The following is a 19425-nucleotide window of genomic DNA, read 5'->3' as shown; positions in this document are numbered from 1 at the left end:
GGAAGAATCTAGGAGGCATCCAAATCAGATGCCTGAACCACCTCACCTGACCCTTTTCAAGGAGTAGGCTCCATCCTATCATTACTCGTGAACAAGACTCCCAAATACCAGATACAAGACTCAACTCCAACTCGGAGCAAGCAATCCACCTTTTTCCAGTTGAAAAAGTTTGGATTGCTAATATTCAAGTACATTAAAATCCAACCGATCGTACACACTTACTCTGCACTATACCTTTTCCTAAGATTTTTCTTTCTCGTGTTACTTTTAAAGAACAATTTATATCCTCTTCTCTTTTCTTGTTTTTATTAGTTTCCCTCCCAGCTGGTTGTCAGTGTGTTTGTGTACATGTGACCATCATTAAAAATGTATAACCTTTCTCCAAACAGTGTCCTGACAAGCCTCCCATGCTCACTGGATAGCAGTCATTAAAATTTAGCAAAGAGGGCAAAGCTCGGCCTGTAGGTAGGCATCAGGTTCCCCAGCCAGGCTGTGGATAAATTTTTCAAAGTCCTATTACCTCGAGGCTGTGCACTGTGACATTACAGTTGTGTGTCTCTGCAAGAACTGTAGCTGAGGTTAAGAAAAGCTGAATTCACAATAACAATATGAGTCTCAGGGTAGCCATAATCATTCATTTACTACTGCTTGTTGACAAGGCTTATACTAAAAAAGGTGAGTTGTCATTTTTTATCTCGATAGAATTCTGTTTGAATATAATAGGAGTGCAATTTTTTTGTGGGGACTGTATACAGATAATGTTGCACCTCAATTGTTCAGCGTCAGTTTGTATTACACTTTCATGGGTCGTATCAGCTAGGAAAACAGGAAGCATAAGTCATGAATTAAGCATTATTTTTCATTCGTATCTTATCCTCTGAGCTGAAATCAACCGTTCTTTTTTGTAATTTTAAGGTGTCAAATGTGGAGGAATCCTCTCAGCCCCAACTGGTAATATTTCCAGTCCAAACTTCCCAGGACTTTACCCCTACAACATTCACTGTTCCTGGCTGATTGTGGTGCCAGAGGGCTCCTCTGTCCTCCTCACCTTTCACCACTTTGAGCTGGAGTACCATGCCAGCTGCGCTTACGACTATATCAAAATATACAATGGCATATCTGAGGATGAGGGCAACCTTCTTGGGACATTTTGTGGTGACACCACCCCACCTCAGTTCACCTCGTCCTGGAATGTCATGTCCATTATCTTCCACTCAGACCGCCATGTGGCCCACAGGGGCTTCAGTGCTGGCTACAGAAAAGGTAACTTGTTCTATTAATGAAATATGACAGTGATTGCTTGTGAAAGCTTAGCCAACTGTCCAAAGTTTTAATTAATTTGGACCAGCTCTAACATTTCGGCACTAACTTCAAGAAAGGTTTGTCTTCAGACAGGACTTGCAGTTCTGTGAACCACAGTTTTCAAATGTTCAAATGTTAACCAGTTTTTATTTATTTCCAGATTAGCATGTTAACACGACACAAATATGGCATTAAACCCATAATTCTTTTTATTTTTACCTTTTAATGTAGTCAGTTTTATTCATATTCCTCATGGTGGAATATTGCATAGGCTTTTAACAAAAGACAATAATAATATAATAATAATAATATAAGCATTTGCTAAACTTTAACTTTGTTTTTAAAAAATGCCATTAAACTCTTGCAAAGCTGTCATTTGCAACCACAGCAATTGGCAGTGTTGCTATTTTATCTCATATTTATTTTTTACCATTTTGGTTGCATATCGCAGATAAATACAGCATCTGTTCTGGTTTAAGGTTGTTTTCTACAACGACTTTATTACAGTCATATAAACATTAAACAGCATCATAAAATGGGATGGTATAAGATTCTAGTGAAAACAGACTAGAAAACTTGAGCTTCAACCAAGACAACCCAAAAAAATATATACAACCAGGGGGCTTAAAAAATGGTAAACATGAAACCGTATCATTATTTTGGATTGCCATGGTCAAAGTTGAGAGCTGAATTAGAACTAGAATATAAGATAGGAAGTTTGGACTATAGAAATTGTTGCCAAAAAAGTGGTTTAAAATCCCAATGAGGAGATGAAAAAAAAGTTTGCAAACAATTATGTTGATGGCTGTAACTATATATAAAGACTTTGGAAATAATAACTGAAAGACTAAATAATTTGGGGAATGCATTTGACAATTTCCTAATTCCTTTATAAAAATGTTTTATTGTATTACTTATGGTTCTTGTCTAACAGGAAAAAAAAAAAACAGTTTTGAATCCTCTCCTCTTTAGATGTGTGTGGTGGTGTTCTGACCGGACTATCAGGAATAATATCCAGCCCAGGCTACCCTCAGGAGTACAGCAACAACGCAGACTGCTCCTGGATAATCCATGTGTCCAACACCAGCGTTGTCACCTTGGTCTTTTTGGACTTCCAACTGGAGGACAACGAGGGGTGCAATTTTGACTTTGTTGCCCTGTTCGATGGCCCAACAGTCACTCATCGCTACCTTGGCAAATACTGTGGGGCAGATAAACCCCCCAATATAGTCACAACTTCCAACCAACTTCTGGTGGTCTTCAAATCTGACTTCAATATTGGAAGACAGGGGTTCAAAGCTTATTATTACTCAGGTGAGAACATTTAGTTTGGGGGCTTTCTTTACTCCAACAGCTATTGTATTTTCCTTGACTGTTTGTTTTTAGTGCCATTGCGTGAATGTAAAAATCAGTGACATATGTTGCTGTTGTTGCCAGATTTGAAATGGTTTGTGTTCACAAAAATAGACCTAGGCAGATCATGACAGCATGTATCATAAAGAGAAATACAAAGAAGAAAAGAAAACAGGGAACATTTTGGTTTTATCAACAGATCAATTGGATCTGGTATTTGGCTGATACTAGAAGAAATCTACTTTATTACATTATACTGAATAAATCCAACAAGCCACATCTAAAACCAAAAGCATTAAACAAAATAATTTGTTTACTTGCATGACATAAATAACATTTCATTAGCTCTGGCTATAATGCAAAGCTCAATTTTTCCACAGAAACAGCGCACACAAACACAGATGTCCACGTCTTTGAGTTGTCAAGCCAAAAACAAGACTTGAAGACAATTGAAGGTCTGCCTCATAACTTAGGCAGCTGCTCACAGACGGTTCTCATCTGACTCTGTTCAGTAAAAACAACTGGCAAAGAAGAAAATCCAGTGACGAAAAGGAATGGCATGCCTTATTTTTGTAATATTTCATTTAGTTTGACAAAAACATTTTCCGAAAAATAAAAGTAGTTTAGTATTTGCGAAATGTAGGTGTTTTGCTGCAGAGAGTAGCATGACAACATCAAAAACAGTCTAGTCTCAGTTTATCTGAAGCCAGCAGGTTTTATAGTTAATAGATTAGCCCAAAGGCTGGAAGCATACAAAAACCGTCATTCTAGCAATGTTTAAAATATTAAATGCATGCCTCTGTGTTTAAAGACACATGAACAAATTAAATGTACTTGATTAGGTGAATGCCAGCAGGTCCTGTCAGCTGTAAGTGGCAACTTCAGCAGCCCTCATTTTCCCAACATCTACCCAAACAACATCAACTGCCACTGGAGCATCAACCTGGAAGCTGGATACCGCATCAAACTCTTCTTCCCCATCATGGACCTGGAGGACCGCAACAGCTTATCAGATGAATGTGACTATGACTCTGTGGCAGTTTATGATGGGGACAGCCAGACAGATGGCCTGCTGGGACACTGGTGTGGCAGGGAGCAGCCTCCTTCTCTCATCTCCAAGGGAAATAAGCTGCTGGTGGTACTCAGCACAGACAGAAATGAAGCTCATAGAGGTTTCACTGCCAATTATCTTGGAGGTAAATGAATTTGTATCTGATCAATTTCCCTCGTACTATTTTACCAAGAGCCAGTTGATTGTTTTTCTATTTATCCTGTGGGGACTGCAGGTTTAAGACAATCCTGCTTACAGCGTTTACAGTCCCAGTCCCGTTTGAATTTGTTTTTGTCAAAAGTAAATGTTGATCTAGGCAAACAGCTCTTTTCTATGCCATTCCTAAAGCTGCTCATGAAATGACTGAGCTGTCCTTTTCCCAGTGGTGCCCGTAAACATTAGCTGCACAAGATCAGAGTTTACCATTCTGATACCCCAGCAGTCCTTACCTCAGCTGGACAAGGACAGCATCTACCTGGGAAACCCAACCTGCACAGCGCAGTTAACGTCAACCTCCTATAAAATACTTGCCCAGTTTGTCAACTGTGGTACTGCAAGCCAGGTAAGCAGCTCTCTCACTCGTCCATTAATATTCAGATTCTTCCTATTAACACCGTTCGCGCTGATTCCTTGTAGAAACACCGAAACATCACCATGCTTGTCAACAAGCTCTACATTGATTTCTCTGATGGGAAGCAGCACAACGTGCAGGAATACAAGGTGCAGTGTGACGCCTTGCGGAAGATAGCCTCAGTGTCAATCATTTCTGCAGAGGAGCGTCGCCTGGAGGAGCAGGCCCAGCAGACAGACAGTGACAGCAGTGGCTTTGTAGCCAACCCAGAAACTGAGCCTCATGACTTGAGTGATATTGTCTTCATCAGCATCTGCGTTCTGGCTGTCATTCTCATGGTGATAGCGATTGTCTGGCTGGTGCTTCTTTAGTGACTAAAATTTCCATTAGGTTCATTGGTTATACAAATTTGTGCCACATTTGGATCATTTTTTTCTCCAACTCATCACTCTCACTAAATTAAACTATGAATTGCAGTGTATGAAACAATGAACTCGGGCTACAATTAATCTTCTAATAATTAATGTCGTACTGACAAGATCTTTTTTTAACTTTCATTTTGATGTAATATGAACCAACATATGTGCCATCACTTCTACTAAAAATACATGTTAAACATTGTCTGAATTTCTATTTAATACTAAGACTAACCCTATTTTTAAACAGAGCACAAGGAAGCTAAATATGATGGCTAAAAGTGGTTTGTTAAACTTTACCATGATCTTAATAATGAGGTTAAAGTCATCTTCAATGTAGAGTTTCAGTAGAATTGATTTGTGACGGCGCTGCTGTATTTGATTACATGATTTCAACGCTGTACCCAACAAAATCCTCTGAACAAAAGAATCAGACAGAGACAGAAAAACCCTAAAGTCCACACATTACTGACAGCCACTGATATGAAACACTGAATCTGATTTTAGGGCAATTCTTATTGTAGCTGCAAAAATGGTTGCAGTAAAATCACTAATGGTATTTTTCATATATAGCTTTTATTTATTTTTTTATTGTTTTTGTTCAAGTAAAAAAAAGTTTGAACTCTGGTTAAAATGTCTGTTTAGTGGTGAATGTTGAACAGTTTTGTCCACAACTCCTTCAGTCCACAGGTCGAAGTGTCTTTGATCATTATGCTGAACTCTTATCTACATTTAGTGTTACTGTTGTGTAGATGTATCCATTTCATACAAAAAGGCCTGCAGTTAAATGTAAATGTGGATTAGAATTAGGAAATCGACCTGGAGAACATTCCTGCAGTGCAAAAGACTTTGAATGGTTAAGAATTCATACTTTAAATCAGAGCACACATAATAAAAAATAAAATCTAACTAATTCCATTATAACAGATTTTTCTTATCACCACTGTTTTTTATTAAAAATAACATCAAATAAGCAATAAAAAAGTAAAGCTACTAATGTGCCACAAAGTTAAAAAGCATTTTGTTTATTTTCCAGAGAAATAAACCAAAGCGATATTGAGCATAACAAAAAATACATTAAAACCAAACAAATGTGAATGCATTAAAAACGATGTAGTCAAGTTCAGCCTATTTTGTATTCTTCAGTTATTTTTTGTATTTTGAAACCAGTTTGCTGACTGATATTTTACTGTCCTTCACTTGAAATCTGATGTCAGGGTTGTGCTTGAAGGCAAACACCATCGCTCGAACAGTCCGTCTGTAGGAACCGCTGACTAACCGGCGGCTCTGGTGAAAAACTTCTCTCTCCATGTTGTCTATAAGACCAGAATCCTCCTGCATGACAAACACAAATAAAAAAAGAGGAAAAAGAAAGAACTCATTATAAAATACACACACACACAAAAAAAACTTTTTTAAGCAAAGAGAACTTGGTTTTAAAATAAATTAGGTGGATTTAAATCTATCTACGACCTACAATAACTCATAATTACTGTAGGCCAGTTTCGCTAAAAATGTTCGTTTTCGAGATCCACCTTCAAATATAAAAATAAAAATAATCATGCATTTTTAATGTAAAGCAAGCAGAAAACTTTAAACTGTCAATAATTACTATGATACTGATGCACTGATGCTATTTCAGCCTGATGTGAGTCCTTTAAATGCAGCGTGTGATTCAGATTTCTTTGCAGAATGTAAATAAGAAGCACAAAAAACAACAAAATGAGCTCTTTTTCACCTTGACCTCCAGCGCATTAGACAGCAGTCTTCGTGCATTGCTCCTGAGTCCTTCAGATTGTTTGTCGGAGCGAACTTCAATAGACGGCTTGTTGGAATTCTCCTCAATGAACGTCCTCCAGTCCGTGTAAACTTTTGCTGCCAATGAACTCACCTCGGGGTCCAAATGTTTTCGCATTTTGTTGACAGTGTGGCCTGAAACGAGAGGCGTTTTTATTAAGAGATTTAATTATTATTAGTTTAATGACTAGCTTGTCATATTTGAAGTTTATCTGTTGTTTAAGATATGCAATCAAAATGGCATAATTGGTCCTCACAAAGCCACACTGTAGGGTGGTCAAAGCATGCATGTTTATGAGTTATTTGGTTTATTGAGCAGCATGAAATACACCATCAAGGAGCAGATTTCTTGCCTATTTTAGTGGACTTCAGCACCTCCCTGGATGGGATCTTTTTGCTCAGCTCTGTAAGGGCACTCAGCAGGTTGTCCTTGCTCTGTTCCTTCAGCTCCAGCATCGCCTTGTAGCGCATGATGTCCTCAATCACAACAACTCTCTAAAAGAAACACACACAAATGAGCCACTCTCTTGGGCAGGAACTGCGTCCACTCGCTGCTTAAAAGAAAAACCCACCCGTAGGGATTCAATTGTAGTCTGCTTGTAAACCTTTTCGTCGCTTTTCGATTGTCTGGGTGTTAAACTCTTGGGAAGGTGCACTACAAATTTGTCCATCTTCAACTGGAAGTCTGTTTCAAGCAGATGCTAACTACTGCTGCTAACCTCTGCTAGCAGATACCTGCTTGAACGTTACCTCGCCAGCTCCACACAAACAAAAACTAAATACAGTAAACACCTTTCTAGTTCAAATCGAGTCGTTTTTAAACTCTACGCATACGTGTTTGTATATTTATACGGTTCATGGTTACGAATTAAATGCTTAAGGAAGCCCCCCCGGTGTTTTGGAACAACACCGGAAGCTTGACAGCAGTAGTAACGGTGCTGCCTTCAGGGACACTGGGAAAAACTGAGGCAGAAATTAACACATTTATAGCGTCGTAAAAACCTAATTTGTATTATAAAACAATATCATAAAGATTCTTTAAACATCTTATTATTTTAGTGTAATTCTGTCCTCGCAGTAAAAATGCATTATCAAATCATTTGTAGGGTTTCAGTTCCTTAAAGAGCTGTATTCATTTATAAATGCATCCTTTCTAACCACATGACCAAATTTGAAGTTAAACAGGATTAATCTTGTGGTTAATTTATTTCTTCATTTTATTAATGTGCTCACTTAATCTTAACATATTTCTCAGTCTCAATATTTCTCAAATGCTGTAGTCATAACCATGCTGCTTGAAGTTAACCGTTTCAGATATTATTGATGTTTTGATGTGTTATGAGGACATTTTTCTTCTTTTTTTACACGTAAGTTAAAAGGTTTCTTTTATTATGTGTTTTTAACAACATGAACCTGTCAACACATAATCCACATTAAAGCCTTAACATGACTTTGACTTTCTACTTGACCTGAATAAATCATTTTCATAATGTTTTACATACTGAGGAAGACAAATTTTACATACGGAGGAAAACAAATCACAGGTGAGTGACAATTTTCTTATCACCTGCGGTTGTCACAGTCACACTGTTACAGCACCTTTGTTGAGTAAAACAAATCCAACGGCACAATTTTAAAGCCAATAATATTCTTAGGAAAATATAAGATTCAACAATTATCAGGTAAGTCTCTTTTGCCATTGCTCACAACATCTAAGAATATCTTCAGACAATGCAGTTAAAGAAAAAAAAACTTCTTCACTCTTTTTTACAGGAACAGGTTTCATTGTAATTTTGCTTCTAATTAAAGCTGCAGAAAATTAAAAAATATATAGACTAAGAAGTTAAGATTGTCATAGAGATTTTTTTGTAATTCAGAATTAGCAGTGAAAATGACATGTCCAGTCTTCAAACACGAATTCTAATACAGCTCTATCCTACTGGACACACACACAGTCATAAATTTAAGCAACTGATAGATAACTGATATAGTGATGTATATGACCTTTGTTTGCTCTTTTTAAGTCTCATGTTGGATATTTTCATGAAACCAATAGCAGCGATGAAAATCATCATAAAGCTAATCCTTCTTACAGGTCAGTGTTTCTCCAAACACGCCCTAAATATCTTCTCAGTTTCTTTTGATTAAGCTTTTCTAATGAGCCAAAACAAAATCACATTCTGGTAACATCTACAACTACCTTTTTATGTATTTATCTTTTCTGCAGGACTGTGTTTTCTGGGTGTCTACCCACATCAATATGTCTTTTTCGACACTCCAAAAACCTGGGCCGAGGCTCAGAGCTACTGCAGGGAGAATTATTCTGACCTGGCCACCATGGAGGACATGAACGAGATGAATATAGCTCTTGAAACTGTGGGAGATAACTACACTGATGCTGTATGGATCGGGCTGCAGAAAGGTCAAACCTCAGAGTGGCACTGGTCTCTGGCAGGCAAAGATTTCTACAAGGAGGGAGAGAGAAACTATTTAAAATGGGACTTGTCAGGTTTTGGTAACTGTTCACTTTTCACAGATGGGAAACTGACTAAGAGCCCTTGTATGTACACGAACAGTTTTGTTTGCTTTGACAGTGAGTCATTTTTTAATTTGATCTTATATATAAATAACTAAACACTGATACACATGCATAAATTTTACAAATCAACAACAAAGGCTCATATGAAAGCCACTTCTACTTATCCTGATTAGATAAAACTTCCAGTTAGTGAATGTTGCTTTGCCTGAATACTTTTTATTAGGAGAGTTAAAAATGTTTTTTTTTTTTTTTTTTTTTTTTAGGAACAAAACAAGGAGCAGATCAGTACATCATCTCAAATGAGAAACTGGTTTGGATCAAAGCTCGGGATTTCTGTAGAACGCACTACACAGACCTGGTTAGTTTGAGAAATGATGCAGAATACCAGGCAGTCCAGGAAGTAACCAATGGACAGGCGGTGTACGTTGGTCTCTTCAGAGACCTCTGGGTGTGGTCAGACCTGAACAACTCCTCGCTGAGGTACTGGTGGGAAAACCAGCAAGTTTATATAGATAATTTTGAAAATTGTGTTGCTATGCTAAAGACGAAATCTGGTCGATGGGGAGACAGAAAATGCACAGAAGCGCATCCATTCCTTTGCAAACGGAGTGAGTAAAGATTTTAGCCAATTAAAACTAATTTTCATCCTAAAATGTGTGGAACTAGGAGCCGTTTGTAGACAAAAAATCAAGCAGTTTTTTTTTTTTTTTGCTTTGAAATAGAACTCAAACAGCAGCTCGTTAAAATAAGGATCAGCCAACAAGACTCAACGTTGAATCTACATGACCCTGCAGTGCAAAACAGCCTCCTGGAGCAGGTAAGTCTTGCAATATTTTTTAGGATTAAGCTGAGTTACAATTTAGGTTGGCAACAAATAAATAAATAATGCAAAAAATTTGAAATAGTTGTTTAGTGTTAACAACAACATACAGTATTTTTTTGTTGTTTTTGTTAAAAAGTATATCTGACCAATATTTTGCTTTGAAACATAAAAAATACGGCTGTTTTCTTCTCTGCAGATGAAGCTTAAGCTGAATCAGGCTACAGCTGGTTCCGTCTATCTGTACTGGAGGAACACCTCTGATGGGAGAGTTTTCATCAAGGACTCTGATGGAAATGGACCATAGGAGGAAAATATGAGGACATACACAGCTGCTCAACCAGCAAAAATCAAATATTTACTTATTATATTTTAGTTTGAATAGAAGAATGTAAGCGTTTAAGACATGCAGTGAAATGTTTTGTCTCTCAAAACACATTAATAAATTTTCAATAAAATCAAGTTTTGCTTTATGCATGTTTATTAGGAGTGTACAATTAATGAATTAACCTGATAACCTTCAAGACCTCTTCAAGAACTCGTTAGCAGCAAAAGGCTTGCTAAAATGTAAATGTAGTAAAACTCTCGCTACAAGCTAAAAGTAGCAAAAGGCTAGCCAGAAGCTAAAAGTTGAATGCTAAAATTAGCAGAACGGTAGCTGAAATCTAAAAGTAGCATAAGACGACAAAAACAGAGCAAGTATGCTGAAGCAGATTTCAAAGAGAGATATGGTTTTTTTAATAACTGAAGAAATATCTATGTAATCTTTTAAGGGGAAATATTTGAAAACTATAAAAGTTATGAAAAACAAAAGTCACATCACTCATGTCCAGGATGAGCTGAACGGTTTGTTATGAAATAGCAGAAAGTATGTAGAAGTAGTTAGATTGCAAAAAAGAACAGCAAAATAAAATGAAATGATAAATAAACAAGACTCGTTTTAGAAGAAGTACTAATTACAGACAGTACGATGAGTCCCTGAAGGTGTCAAAAAAACATCCTGGAAGTCTCGCGAGACTTCAGTCCGATTAAGGCGGACGAGGAACAGGAACGTGTTGTTTGTTTGGGTTTTCACAGACAAAATGGGAACGGCGTCTTTCATTGTTTATGTTTTAGGATTTTATATCCTCGCTGTGTGCACATTAGCGTCCTCGGACGTCTTTGACAGCGTTTTGGGAAACACGGTATCTTGTCACAAGTCATGTGAAATGACATACAGTTTGCACACGTATCCACGGGTGAGTACTTGTTCCTGCTAACGCTAGCTAACATTTTGTAACTCGGCTAAGTGAAAAAAAAAAAAAAGAAACGCTGACTAATTTCCTTAACTCGTTTCTGTCGTTTAACGGACTATTCCCAGCCTTTAACTTGTGTAACGATGGAAAGTGCGTCATATTTCGCGGATAAATGTTTTGCCGAGACATTCAACTGGTCCTGTTTGTTTTGTTTTGTTTTGTTTTTCAGGAGGAGGAACTATATGCCTGTCAGAGAGGCTGCCGTCTCTTCTCTATTTGTCAGTTTGTTCGTGACAGCGACAACTTGAATCAGACCAAATCCGAGTGTGAATCAAGTAAGATATAAACTGAACCCTTCCCCTTCCTTGTTTTTTTTATATTTCCTTTTGCAAAATCATAGGCCTTGTGAATGAGACTGTCACTGTAATTGCTTACAGTAAAGTCATAAACCCATTGTTTGTGTGTGCGAGCTGCCAAAGCACAAATTCCTATTAAAGAAGTGCTCTGAAAACCTCTTTGTCTCTTGGTTGTAATCCTGTTTAACCACCTGTTACCTCATTATCACAATCTTGCCCAGCTTGTCGCGAAGCCTACACCCAGAATGATGAGCAGTACGCATGCAACATGGGTTGTCAGAATCAGCTCCCGGTTGCTGAGCAGCGGCTTGAGCAGGTATACCGCACTGAACGATGTACTTAAAGATGCCCGATGATCACTGTATGCATTAGGACATCTTTTGTGGAGAAACTGAATGTTCGGTTGTTCTCTTCTCTTTTTTCATAGCTGGAGGCCATGATGCCCAGGATTCATCTTCTGTACCCACTGACTCTGGTTAGGGGGTTTTGGGATGACGTAATGAGCCAGGCCCACAGCTTCATCACCTCCACCTGGACTTTCTATCTTCAGGCTGATGATGGAAAAGTTGTCATTTTCCAGGTATTATACTCATGATGAGAGAGCTAGCTGATCTAGCTTTCTTGTCACACATTATGTGTAAGCAACACATGGAATCATGTTATTTATTTTTGTATAAACTGGAAGGAACGCTGACAATAATCCTAACTTCATTGCCTCGTTGGCTTCCACTTGTTCATGTCATTCAGAACCATAATGTACACTCTTGTAATTATCCAGATGATTTACAGCTGTATATTTCCTTATTTTCTGTTGATACAGACCCTCTGAACACCTGCACACTGTATGAACATATCACTAAATTGGCTTTTTATCAATCGAGAAACATTTCTAAAGTTGAACAGTTTACCGAAATTCGACTCTGAAAGTTTCATTCATGTATTTATAACTAATAGATTAGACTTTTCAAATGGCCAATTTACAGGTGTTCCAAAATCTACTGTAATTTTTCGGACTACAGCTGATCAAAAATGCAGCTGCTTGTACTCTTACAGGTGTTGGGAAGTCCGAACACATTACATCTGTGACTAGATCTCTGCACCAGCTTCCTATTGAAAGCAGAATCAATTTAAAAATCTTATTGCTTGTCTATAAAGCTTTAAATGCCTTATGAGACATGTCAGATCACTCAGGTCTGAAGATATTTTAGTTATACTTTTCCAAATCAGGTGAAGCTGCCTTCTGTGTTTGTGCTCCAATGAAGCCTCTCGATCTGAGAGAACTGCCCACTGTTAATATTTTTGAGAAAAGGCTAAAAATATGTAAAAGCATATGCTTAGGTTTTATTGTCTTGTTAATATATTAGTCCTTTTTTGGTGAGGCTTTCAATAAATTCTTTTTTATGTAGATTTGTGTTTGAGTATGTCAGCATGTGTGTGAATGTGTTCATAAATCCAATGTTTTTTGTTATAAAATTATTTTTGTTTTATGTGCATGTTTAGTTTTATGTTGTTGTTTTTTTTTTTACACAATGTATTTTTTAATCTTGTTGGAAAGAACATTGGGTTGCTGTGCAGGAAAGGTACTACACAAATAAAGGTTGATTTATTTGAATTTGATCTTCTGTTTAACAGACTGAACCACAAGTCAGATTCTTCACTCAGTTTGATCTGGATGAAGAAATCAAAGAAGAGCCACTGAAAAGCAGTAAGTACTCCACACTTTATTCCTTCATGCCATAGAAGGAATGAGCGTTACTGCACGCTCATGGCATTCGTTGTAATCGAAAGGAAGAAAAATGTGTTTGTGTGTGTGTATATGTACATTAAGCACATTTTTACTGCTTATTTTCAAGTCCCAGGACTGAGCAGTCCCATTTACAAAGAATACCATCGCACTTTAATCCAAGAGAGAGACCGGGATTTGACTGCTGACCGCGGCTACGATGATGGATACAACCTCTTCAGCTGCCTGTCAAGGTTTGTTCACCCCGTTTTGTTTTTGTTGTCAGAGAACGGCATTAATCGCGACGAGGGTTTTTCGTCTCTGTGGGCAAACACAGGCTTACCGTTTGTGCTTTTCTCCTCAGGAACCCGTGGCTCCCGGGGTGGATCCTAACGTCAACTCTGATCTTGTCCGTGTTGGTTCTGATCTGGATCTGCTGTGCCACTGTGGCGACTGCCGTGGATCAATATGTGCCCGCTGAGGTAAAACCTGGGCTGATATTTGCCATAGATTTAGTTTGGTTTAACTTGTTCAGACATAAAATCTTTTTTTATCTTTAAATCCCTCTAAATTCTTCCAAGTTTTCTGAATTTCTTTTTAAATATCCACAAAAACTTTAGTTTCTGGAAATATATAAACATAAAAAAAAAGTTTATATATTGAATTGTTGATGTGACACATCTCATGGTGCTTTAAAGGTAAAAGCATCCATCATGGACATGTTTTATCAAGCCAAAATGAGTCAAAATACAAATTCACTACAGAATGTCATTTGTAGATATTATAATTCTACTGAGGTGGTTGTTGTGGGTAATTTCTTTCTAATATATGTATCATTTGAAAAAGTCAGGAATTGTTCAATGTGAGAAACCAGCAAACAGTTTGCTTTGACTTAAATTAAGGTCAATGTGACTTTCATGTTAAAACAGTAACTGGTTCAATATAAATGTTAAAATAATAATAATAATAATAATAATAATAATAATAATGATGATGATTCCCTCTATGTTTTAGAAGTTGAGCATCTATGGTGACAAGGACTACATGAAAGAGCAGAAGCTGACTCCGTACCCAGCATCCTCCCTGCTCATCATCACCTCCAAAGGGACAGAAGAAGAGGCAGGACCACTCCCCTCGAAGGTCAACCTGGGCCAGTCTGACATCTAGAATCCAAAGCTGCGCTCCAGAACGGAGTTCGTCCTCTACAGATCCTTTTTAGTCCTTGTTCATCCTCCGGTTTAAGGCCTGAGCTGCTTGTGGTGTTAGCAGAACTTGCAGTGTACTTTGTATTGACTGTGTCTCTACTTTAATTGGAGCTTTTTGAAATCGGGGTGACTGGAGGGTGTTCTGGTATAATTGAGGCATTACAGTATAATGAGGGCAGTACAAACGAAAAAAGGCTTCAGGACTTTTCTTGCATTTTTTTTTGCTGTGTTCGGTAGCTCTCTGTTGGTGTGTGTTTTATTGAATGTTAAATTGAACTCTTTGTGACTGGAAGTGATGCAGGTTTCTCCTAAACCCACAGCCGTATTTTTGGTAAATTAGATTGTGCTAATCCATAAGAGTCCTTGTTTATTCTTGTTTTTTTTTCATTGATATTCAGATAATTAAATTTACAGCAAATTCTATGTTTTTAATCAATAATGATGGTACATAAAGTAAGTTTTTCTTGCTTCACTGTTGGTTCTCTCAACAATAAAGTAGAATAAACCAAGGTAAAACTGCTGGGTAGTTTTTTCCATTATTTACTGATGTTAACTTTAGAGTTTTGGAGTGGGTGCAGTCAAAGTTTTATTTTCTTACGGTGAGCAAAGGTCTTCTCTTTTTTCCACCATGTTCTGCAGAGCATGCTAATCTCTTCTCCCCAGTTATTGTTATTTATACTCACTTTCACATTTTTTCTGCTGATACTGCAGCCAATTGTTCATGAAAGACTGGCTAGAATGGCACTGGCTTTTTGTCTCCCTTATCTCCACAATGAGGCTGCGAAGTAAAGGCTTGTGTTCGCAGTAATGAACCGTCACACAACTCAAGTACAGCAGCACAAACACAGGTCCGGCTTTAGTTCATTAAAAAGCCTTGTTACTAAATACCCCGTTTTAAAGGGACTCATTGCAAAGTCACGAAGACCAAAACTTGGGAAGGAAAATTTGTTTGTTTACCTACAGAAAGAGCCAAAATGACTCAAAATAGGTAAAACTAGGTCAGTCATGTGTTTCTCTGGTGGATTCAGCCGAATTCTTTGTTTATATTGAGTGTGGACCTGCATTTTAGAATTACATTCAGTGTATCTGAAAAACCACTGGAGTAAACTCTAAATCGGCACCAACCTTTTTCATATCCAATTTCATACTTTGCAATCAAATTTTTTACTTTTCACTCGTCCAGTTATTTTTTACTTCCTGTTTTTAGTCAGCTGCCTTTAACTGCAATAACAGAACAGAAAGTAACTTGTATGTAAAATAACGATTAATCATCTGGGGGACTCTTTCCCCACTCTGTAATGCATGTGCAGTTTTTCCTGTGCTGGCTTACTCATTTTAAATTAAGGTAGCTGCCTAATAATTTCATTTTGAGGGGAGCTGAACAGATTTTGCATATCAAAGCTTGTTAAAAAGGTCTTGTGGAGTACAATTGTGCTTAGTTAAACAAAAAACTAAAGTATAAAGACTTCTTGTGGCTTTACAGAAGGTGGCAAAGTCTTAAAAATCGCCTCAAGTTAGGAGCTGGGCTTCATATTCAAATTTAAAAAATATTAAAAAATGTGGAAGTTCAAAAAGAAAGATAAGGTTTATGATTCTGTTCATTCAACGCATCATCTTTGCTTCACAGTAGCCGCAGCCTACAACTGGATATGTGCAGGGAATTATGACAGTTTATTCAATTTTTCCCTGTAAAGCCACAAGATTTATCAAAAACGTATCACTGACAGGAGTAAAACTAGCCTGCAAACTAAAAGCACAAAGATTTAGTTGGACCGTTGTCCACTTTCTCCGCTCTAACACGTTTTTGTCAATCATTTAATAGGCTGAGTTTCTAAACTGCAAAAATACAAAAATTTTATTCATTTAGAAAAAAGAACAGAGTTTCTACAGTTCAGATCTGTAAATGAGCTCCAACTGATGGTAGCTCCTCTGAGGCTGGGTTAGGATGTGTTTCCTGCCACTCTGGTAACTTTCTGGAAATGCTGCTGGGGTGCGGGTCTTTTTCTAATAGCTGTTCAACAAGTCCACGTCCTCTGCAGTAAACGCTGATGAGGACGAACGTTTCGTCGGAGGGCTCTGGCGTGAAGCGTCACAGCTGCTTGACTCCTGTTTCCTTTTTTTGATATCAGAGCAGGGAGGCAGAACTCGACGGCTTGATGCCGGCGGAACCGGTTTCTCTTTCGCGTGTTTGTTTGCTGCAGGTTTGTAGAAATGTAGTTTCTCTGTGCTGGAGTCCTTTACGCTACCAGTAATCAGAGGTGCTGCATTCAGGACATCTCTGACAAACTTCTGCCTCCCAACTACAGAAGAAAACAGAACATGCATTAAGCACTTTACGTGTGGAAAAAACTTAGCTTTAAAATGAGTAATTCAACTTACAAAAGCGAAGCGCTGACGCCCTTGAGTCTTCGATTTTCTTCTGTTTTGGCATTTGTGAGCCATTTGTTTCCCACTGATTTACAACCTGGAAGTGAGTTAAATGTTCATTTTATGACACTGCTTACGTGAAACAAATTGTACCCATTAATGTCAGAAAATATTCACCTGCTCTGCCCAACCTTCACTTTTACATCCTGAGTGATCAAAGCAGTCCAGTGGTTTTTCAGAATGAATTAGTCCCAACAGGTTCCATATGGTCGTCTTCAGTCTTGTGCCAAGCTGGATGCATAAATTAGATGAAGCTGTCAGGGGTGATAACATTAAACTACAGCCAAACGTTAAATGCCGACCATACCGTCTTACCTTCATATTGGTCCCAGATGCATCAAGTTTTACGAGCACAGGCAGGCATTTGAGGTATCTGAGTCCCCACTCTGAGATGGGATTGTCTGCATAAAAAAGTAACTATTTAAAATGCTTTATATCTCAAAGTGGAAACATTTGTGCCACAACAACTCCATAGAAATTAAAGGCCTAGGATACCTTGCCCAGTGTCTTTTATGCCAGAGTTTTAGACTGAAATTATCTGGTGTTGTGAATGACTTTCAGCTGCAACCACATCATATTTGAGTTAAAACACTTTAAAATTTTTGTGTTGGCTAATGTCAAATAGTGCTTCCAGCCATCTTGGATTGGACTGACTTCAAATTATTCAGTTGTAGATGTACATTTAATGATTACTTTCTAAAAGTTTCATTAAAATCCATCCAGTAGTTCATGAGATACTTTGCTAACAAACAGAGTTGACTCCAACAGTTCATGCTAATATTTTAAGCAAAGATCTTGCCACAAGGGGTAGCACTTGCAGTATCTGCTGTGAATGACTTTCAGTTACGACAGCATAGACATTACAGAACATTATAGTCCCCCATTGCCTTATAGAGGCGGGTGATAACTACTAACATGAAACATCCAGGAGCAGCAGGCGGTCCAGTCCCTTCTGCATCATCCGGATAGGTGCAGTCAGTCTTTGCAGGCCAACGTCTGACACATTATTACCACCAATAAACAGCTGAATCAGGCTGCCAAGAAGGAAAAACACAAGTATTAGTAACGTACCACCTACATGTCTCTTCTTTTTTTGTTCATAGACAGAGAAAAGCCATACTTTGCCAGAGATGGGGATGTTAGATGCTGGAATATTTCATGATCGTCTCCCAGTCTGCAGCCAAACAAATCCAAAGACTTCAGACTATGAAATGTTTTTATTTCATCCATCCGCTCATGCAGGAGTGGGAACCTGCAGGGAGGAGGACAAGAGATGCTGCTTTTTGTGCCAAATAAAACCAGAGAAGCTGAGGAGGAAGCATGATATGTAACCTACCTATTTCTTAGACAGAGTGATCCAAGCACCATGTCCCCATAGGCATCACTGAATAACTTTAGGGCTTTCTGAGAAATGGCTGGGTCCAGAAATACACGATTCTCCTCTGCTGCTGCAAAAAGTCTGTCACCTATTTGCTCTGGGAAGCCAACCAAAGAGTCCACATGTTGAATGTTGTCAGCTACAAACAGCAGAGTGATGTCAAAGAGAGATTTAGTGGTGTATCTGAGGCTTCCTTCTTCATTGTAGGTGAAGATAAAATGCTCTTTTCTCAGCACAAAAGGGTTTGTCCTCCTGCATGATGACGCTGGCTTTGGCTGTACTAGAATTATGTCACCGACACGACGAAGACTGCCTCTTTCTCGCACATAAACAGCACTGTTATCCATGATAACAAACTGTCAGCTAATACGTGAAGCATAATAAAAGATAAAAGACTTTCACAAAATTACCAATGATGGTCATTACTTTAGCTTAAACCTTGACCAAACCACTCTTCTTAAATATCTCCTGGCTACTTTTTTCTGGTCATTCTCAAAGTTTTGCGCTATTTCTTCCCCCCACTTCAACAAGTTCAGTTCGTTTTGGTAGCCATCATTGTAATGTGCCGGTGTTACGTCACACCGGAAATTCCGTCCCCCATGAAAATGCGTCCCCCTCCCTGCGTCGGGAGCGCGCAGTGCAGCCAGGGCGTCAGATCCGAACGTCTTCATGGCGCTTCTGAGCGATTTCTCGGTAAAACGACTCCACATAATCGTGTCAAGGTTGTAACTTTCATTTCAATCGACAGCTCCTGGTGATTATTAAATAAAAAACTCAAATAAATAACAAATAAACCGGGTCTTGTGTTGTTTTTGTGTTTTTTTCCAACTTTTGTCATGTTCACTTTAGCCTGACAAATATCAGTCAGCCACCAAACACTGATTTTTATCGTGGGTATTTATATATTTTTTATTGTTAATATGAAAGGATGGAAGCTAGCTGATAGTAGGACACGAAAAATTAGACTTCTTGAAAAGATAAGTGTAGGCTTTCGGGCAAATCCCGTTCTAATGTAAAATATGACACATTACTGGATAAAAGATATTTCTAGTTGCTACTTTTGGTAGTTAATGTCTGTTTTTGTCTAAAATAATCAGCTCTTGCAAATGTATTAAATACCTTGAAATATTCCTCTATCATTCTGATATATGAACACAGTTCTCATATATCAGAATGATATACCACATATACTCGCTGGCTGCAGTGCGCGCTCCCTACGCAGGGGGAACAGATTTTCAAGGGGAACAGAATT

The 19425-nt window shown here is 38.1% G+C and overlaps 4 protein-coding genes across 5 annotated transcripts; 2 read left to right on the top strand and 2 right to left on the bottom strand.

Annotated features, from left to right (window-relative positions):
• Window positions 1-538: 538 nt before the first annotated feature.
• Window positions 539-4880, top strand: cdcp2 (CUB domain containing protein 2). The gene is made up of 6 exons (XM_017410914.3): window positions 539-675; window positions 916-1263; window positions 2275-2616; window positions 3498-3851; window positions 4090-4268; window positions 4343-4880. The coding sequence occupies exons 1-6, from the start codon at window positions 609-611 to the stop codon at window positions 4646-4648; spliced, it is 1596 nt and encodes a 531-aa protein (XP_017266403.1). The 5' UTR covers window positions 539-608; the 3' UTR covers window positions 4649-4880.
• An 814-nt stretch (window positions 4881-5694) lies between these two features.
• On the bottom strand, window positions 5695-7432 carry tceanc2 (transcription elongation factor A (SII) N-terminal and central domain containing 2). The gene is made up of 4 exons (XM_017410896.3): window positions 7063-7432; window positions 6844-6985; window positions 6432-6625; window positions 5695-6028 (listed from the first exon to the last, which is right to left on the bottom strand). The coding sequence occupies exons 1-4, from the start codon at window positions 7159-7161 to the stop codon at window positions 5840-5842; spliced, it is 624 nt and encodes a 207-aa protein (XP_017266385.1). The 5' UTR covers window positions 7162-7432; the 3' UTR covers window positions 5695-5839.
• A 3434-nt stretch (window positions 7433-10866) lies between these two features.
• On the top strand, window positions 10867-14887 carry tmem59 (transmembrane protein 59). The gene is made up of 8 exons (XM_017410861.2): window positions 10867-11087; window positions 11314-11419; window positions 11662-11756; window positions 11868-12020; window positions 13073-13145; window positions 13294-13417; window positions 13528-13645; window positions 14178-14887. Exons 1-8 carry the CDS (start codon window positions 10932-10934, stop codon window positions 14328-14330), a joined length of 978 nt encoding a protein of 325 aa, XP_017266350.1. The 5' UTR covers window positions 10867-10931; the 3' UTR covers window positions 14331-14887.
• Window positions 14888-16205: 1318 nt separating this feature from the next.
• lrrc42 (leucine rich repeat containing 42) lies at window positions 16206-19388 on the bottom strand. Of its 2 annotated transcripts, none has more exons than XM_037973009.1 (7): window positions 18132-19388; window positions 17916-18047; window positions 17711-17829; window positions 17111-17196; window positions 16913-17026; window positions 16748-16820; window positions 16206-16668 (listed from the first exon to the last, which is right to left on the bottom strand). In XM_037973009.1, exons 1-7 carry the CDS (start codon window positions 18518-18520, stop codon window positions 16373-16375), a joined length of 1209 nt encoding a protein of 402 aa, XP_037828937.1. In that variant the 5' UTR covers window positions 18521-19388; the 3' UTR covers window positions 16206-16372. The 2 variants fall into 2 exon arrangements, with proteins under 2 accessions (XP_037828937.1, XP_017266387.1); XM_017410898.3 differs by having other exon boundaries at window positions 16748-16832; window positions 18132-19386.
• Window positions 19389-19425: the final 37 nt, after the last annotated feature.

This window comes from Kryptolebias marmoratus, linkage group LG20, assembly GCF_001649575.2.
Source record: "Kryptolebias marmoratus isolate JLee-2015 linkage group LG20, ASM164957v2, whole genome shotgun sequence".
NCBI classification, from domain to species: domain Eukaryota; kingdom Metazoa; phylum Chordata; class Actinopteri; order Cyprinodontiformes; family Rivulidae; genus Kryptolebias; species Kryptolebias marmoratus.
Note: the sequence above shows the minus strand (reverse complement) of the source record. Positions and strands in the feature narration are given on the sequence as shown.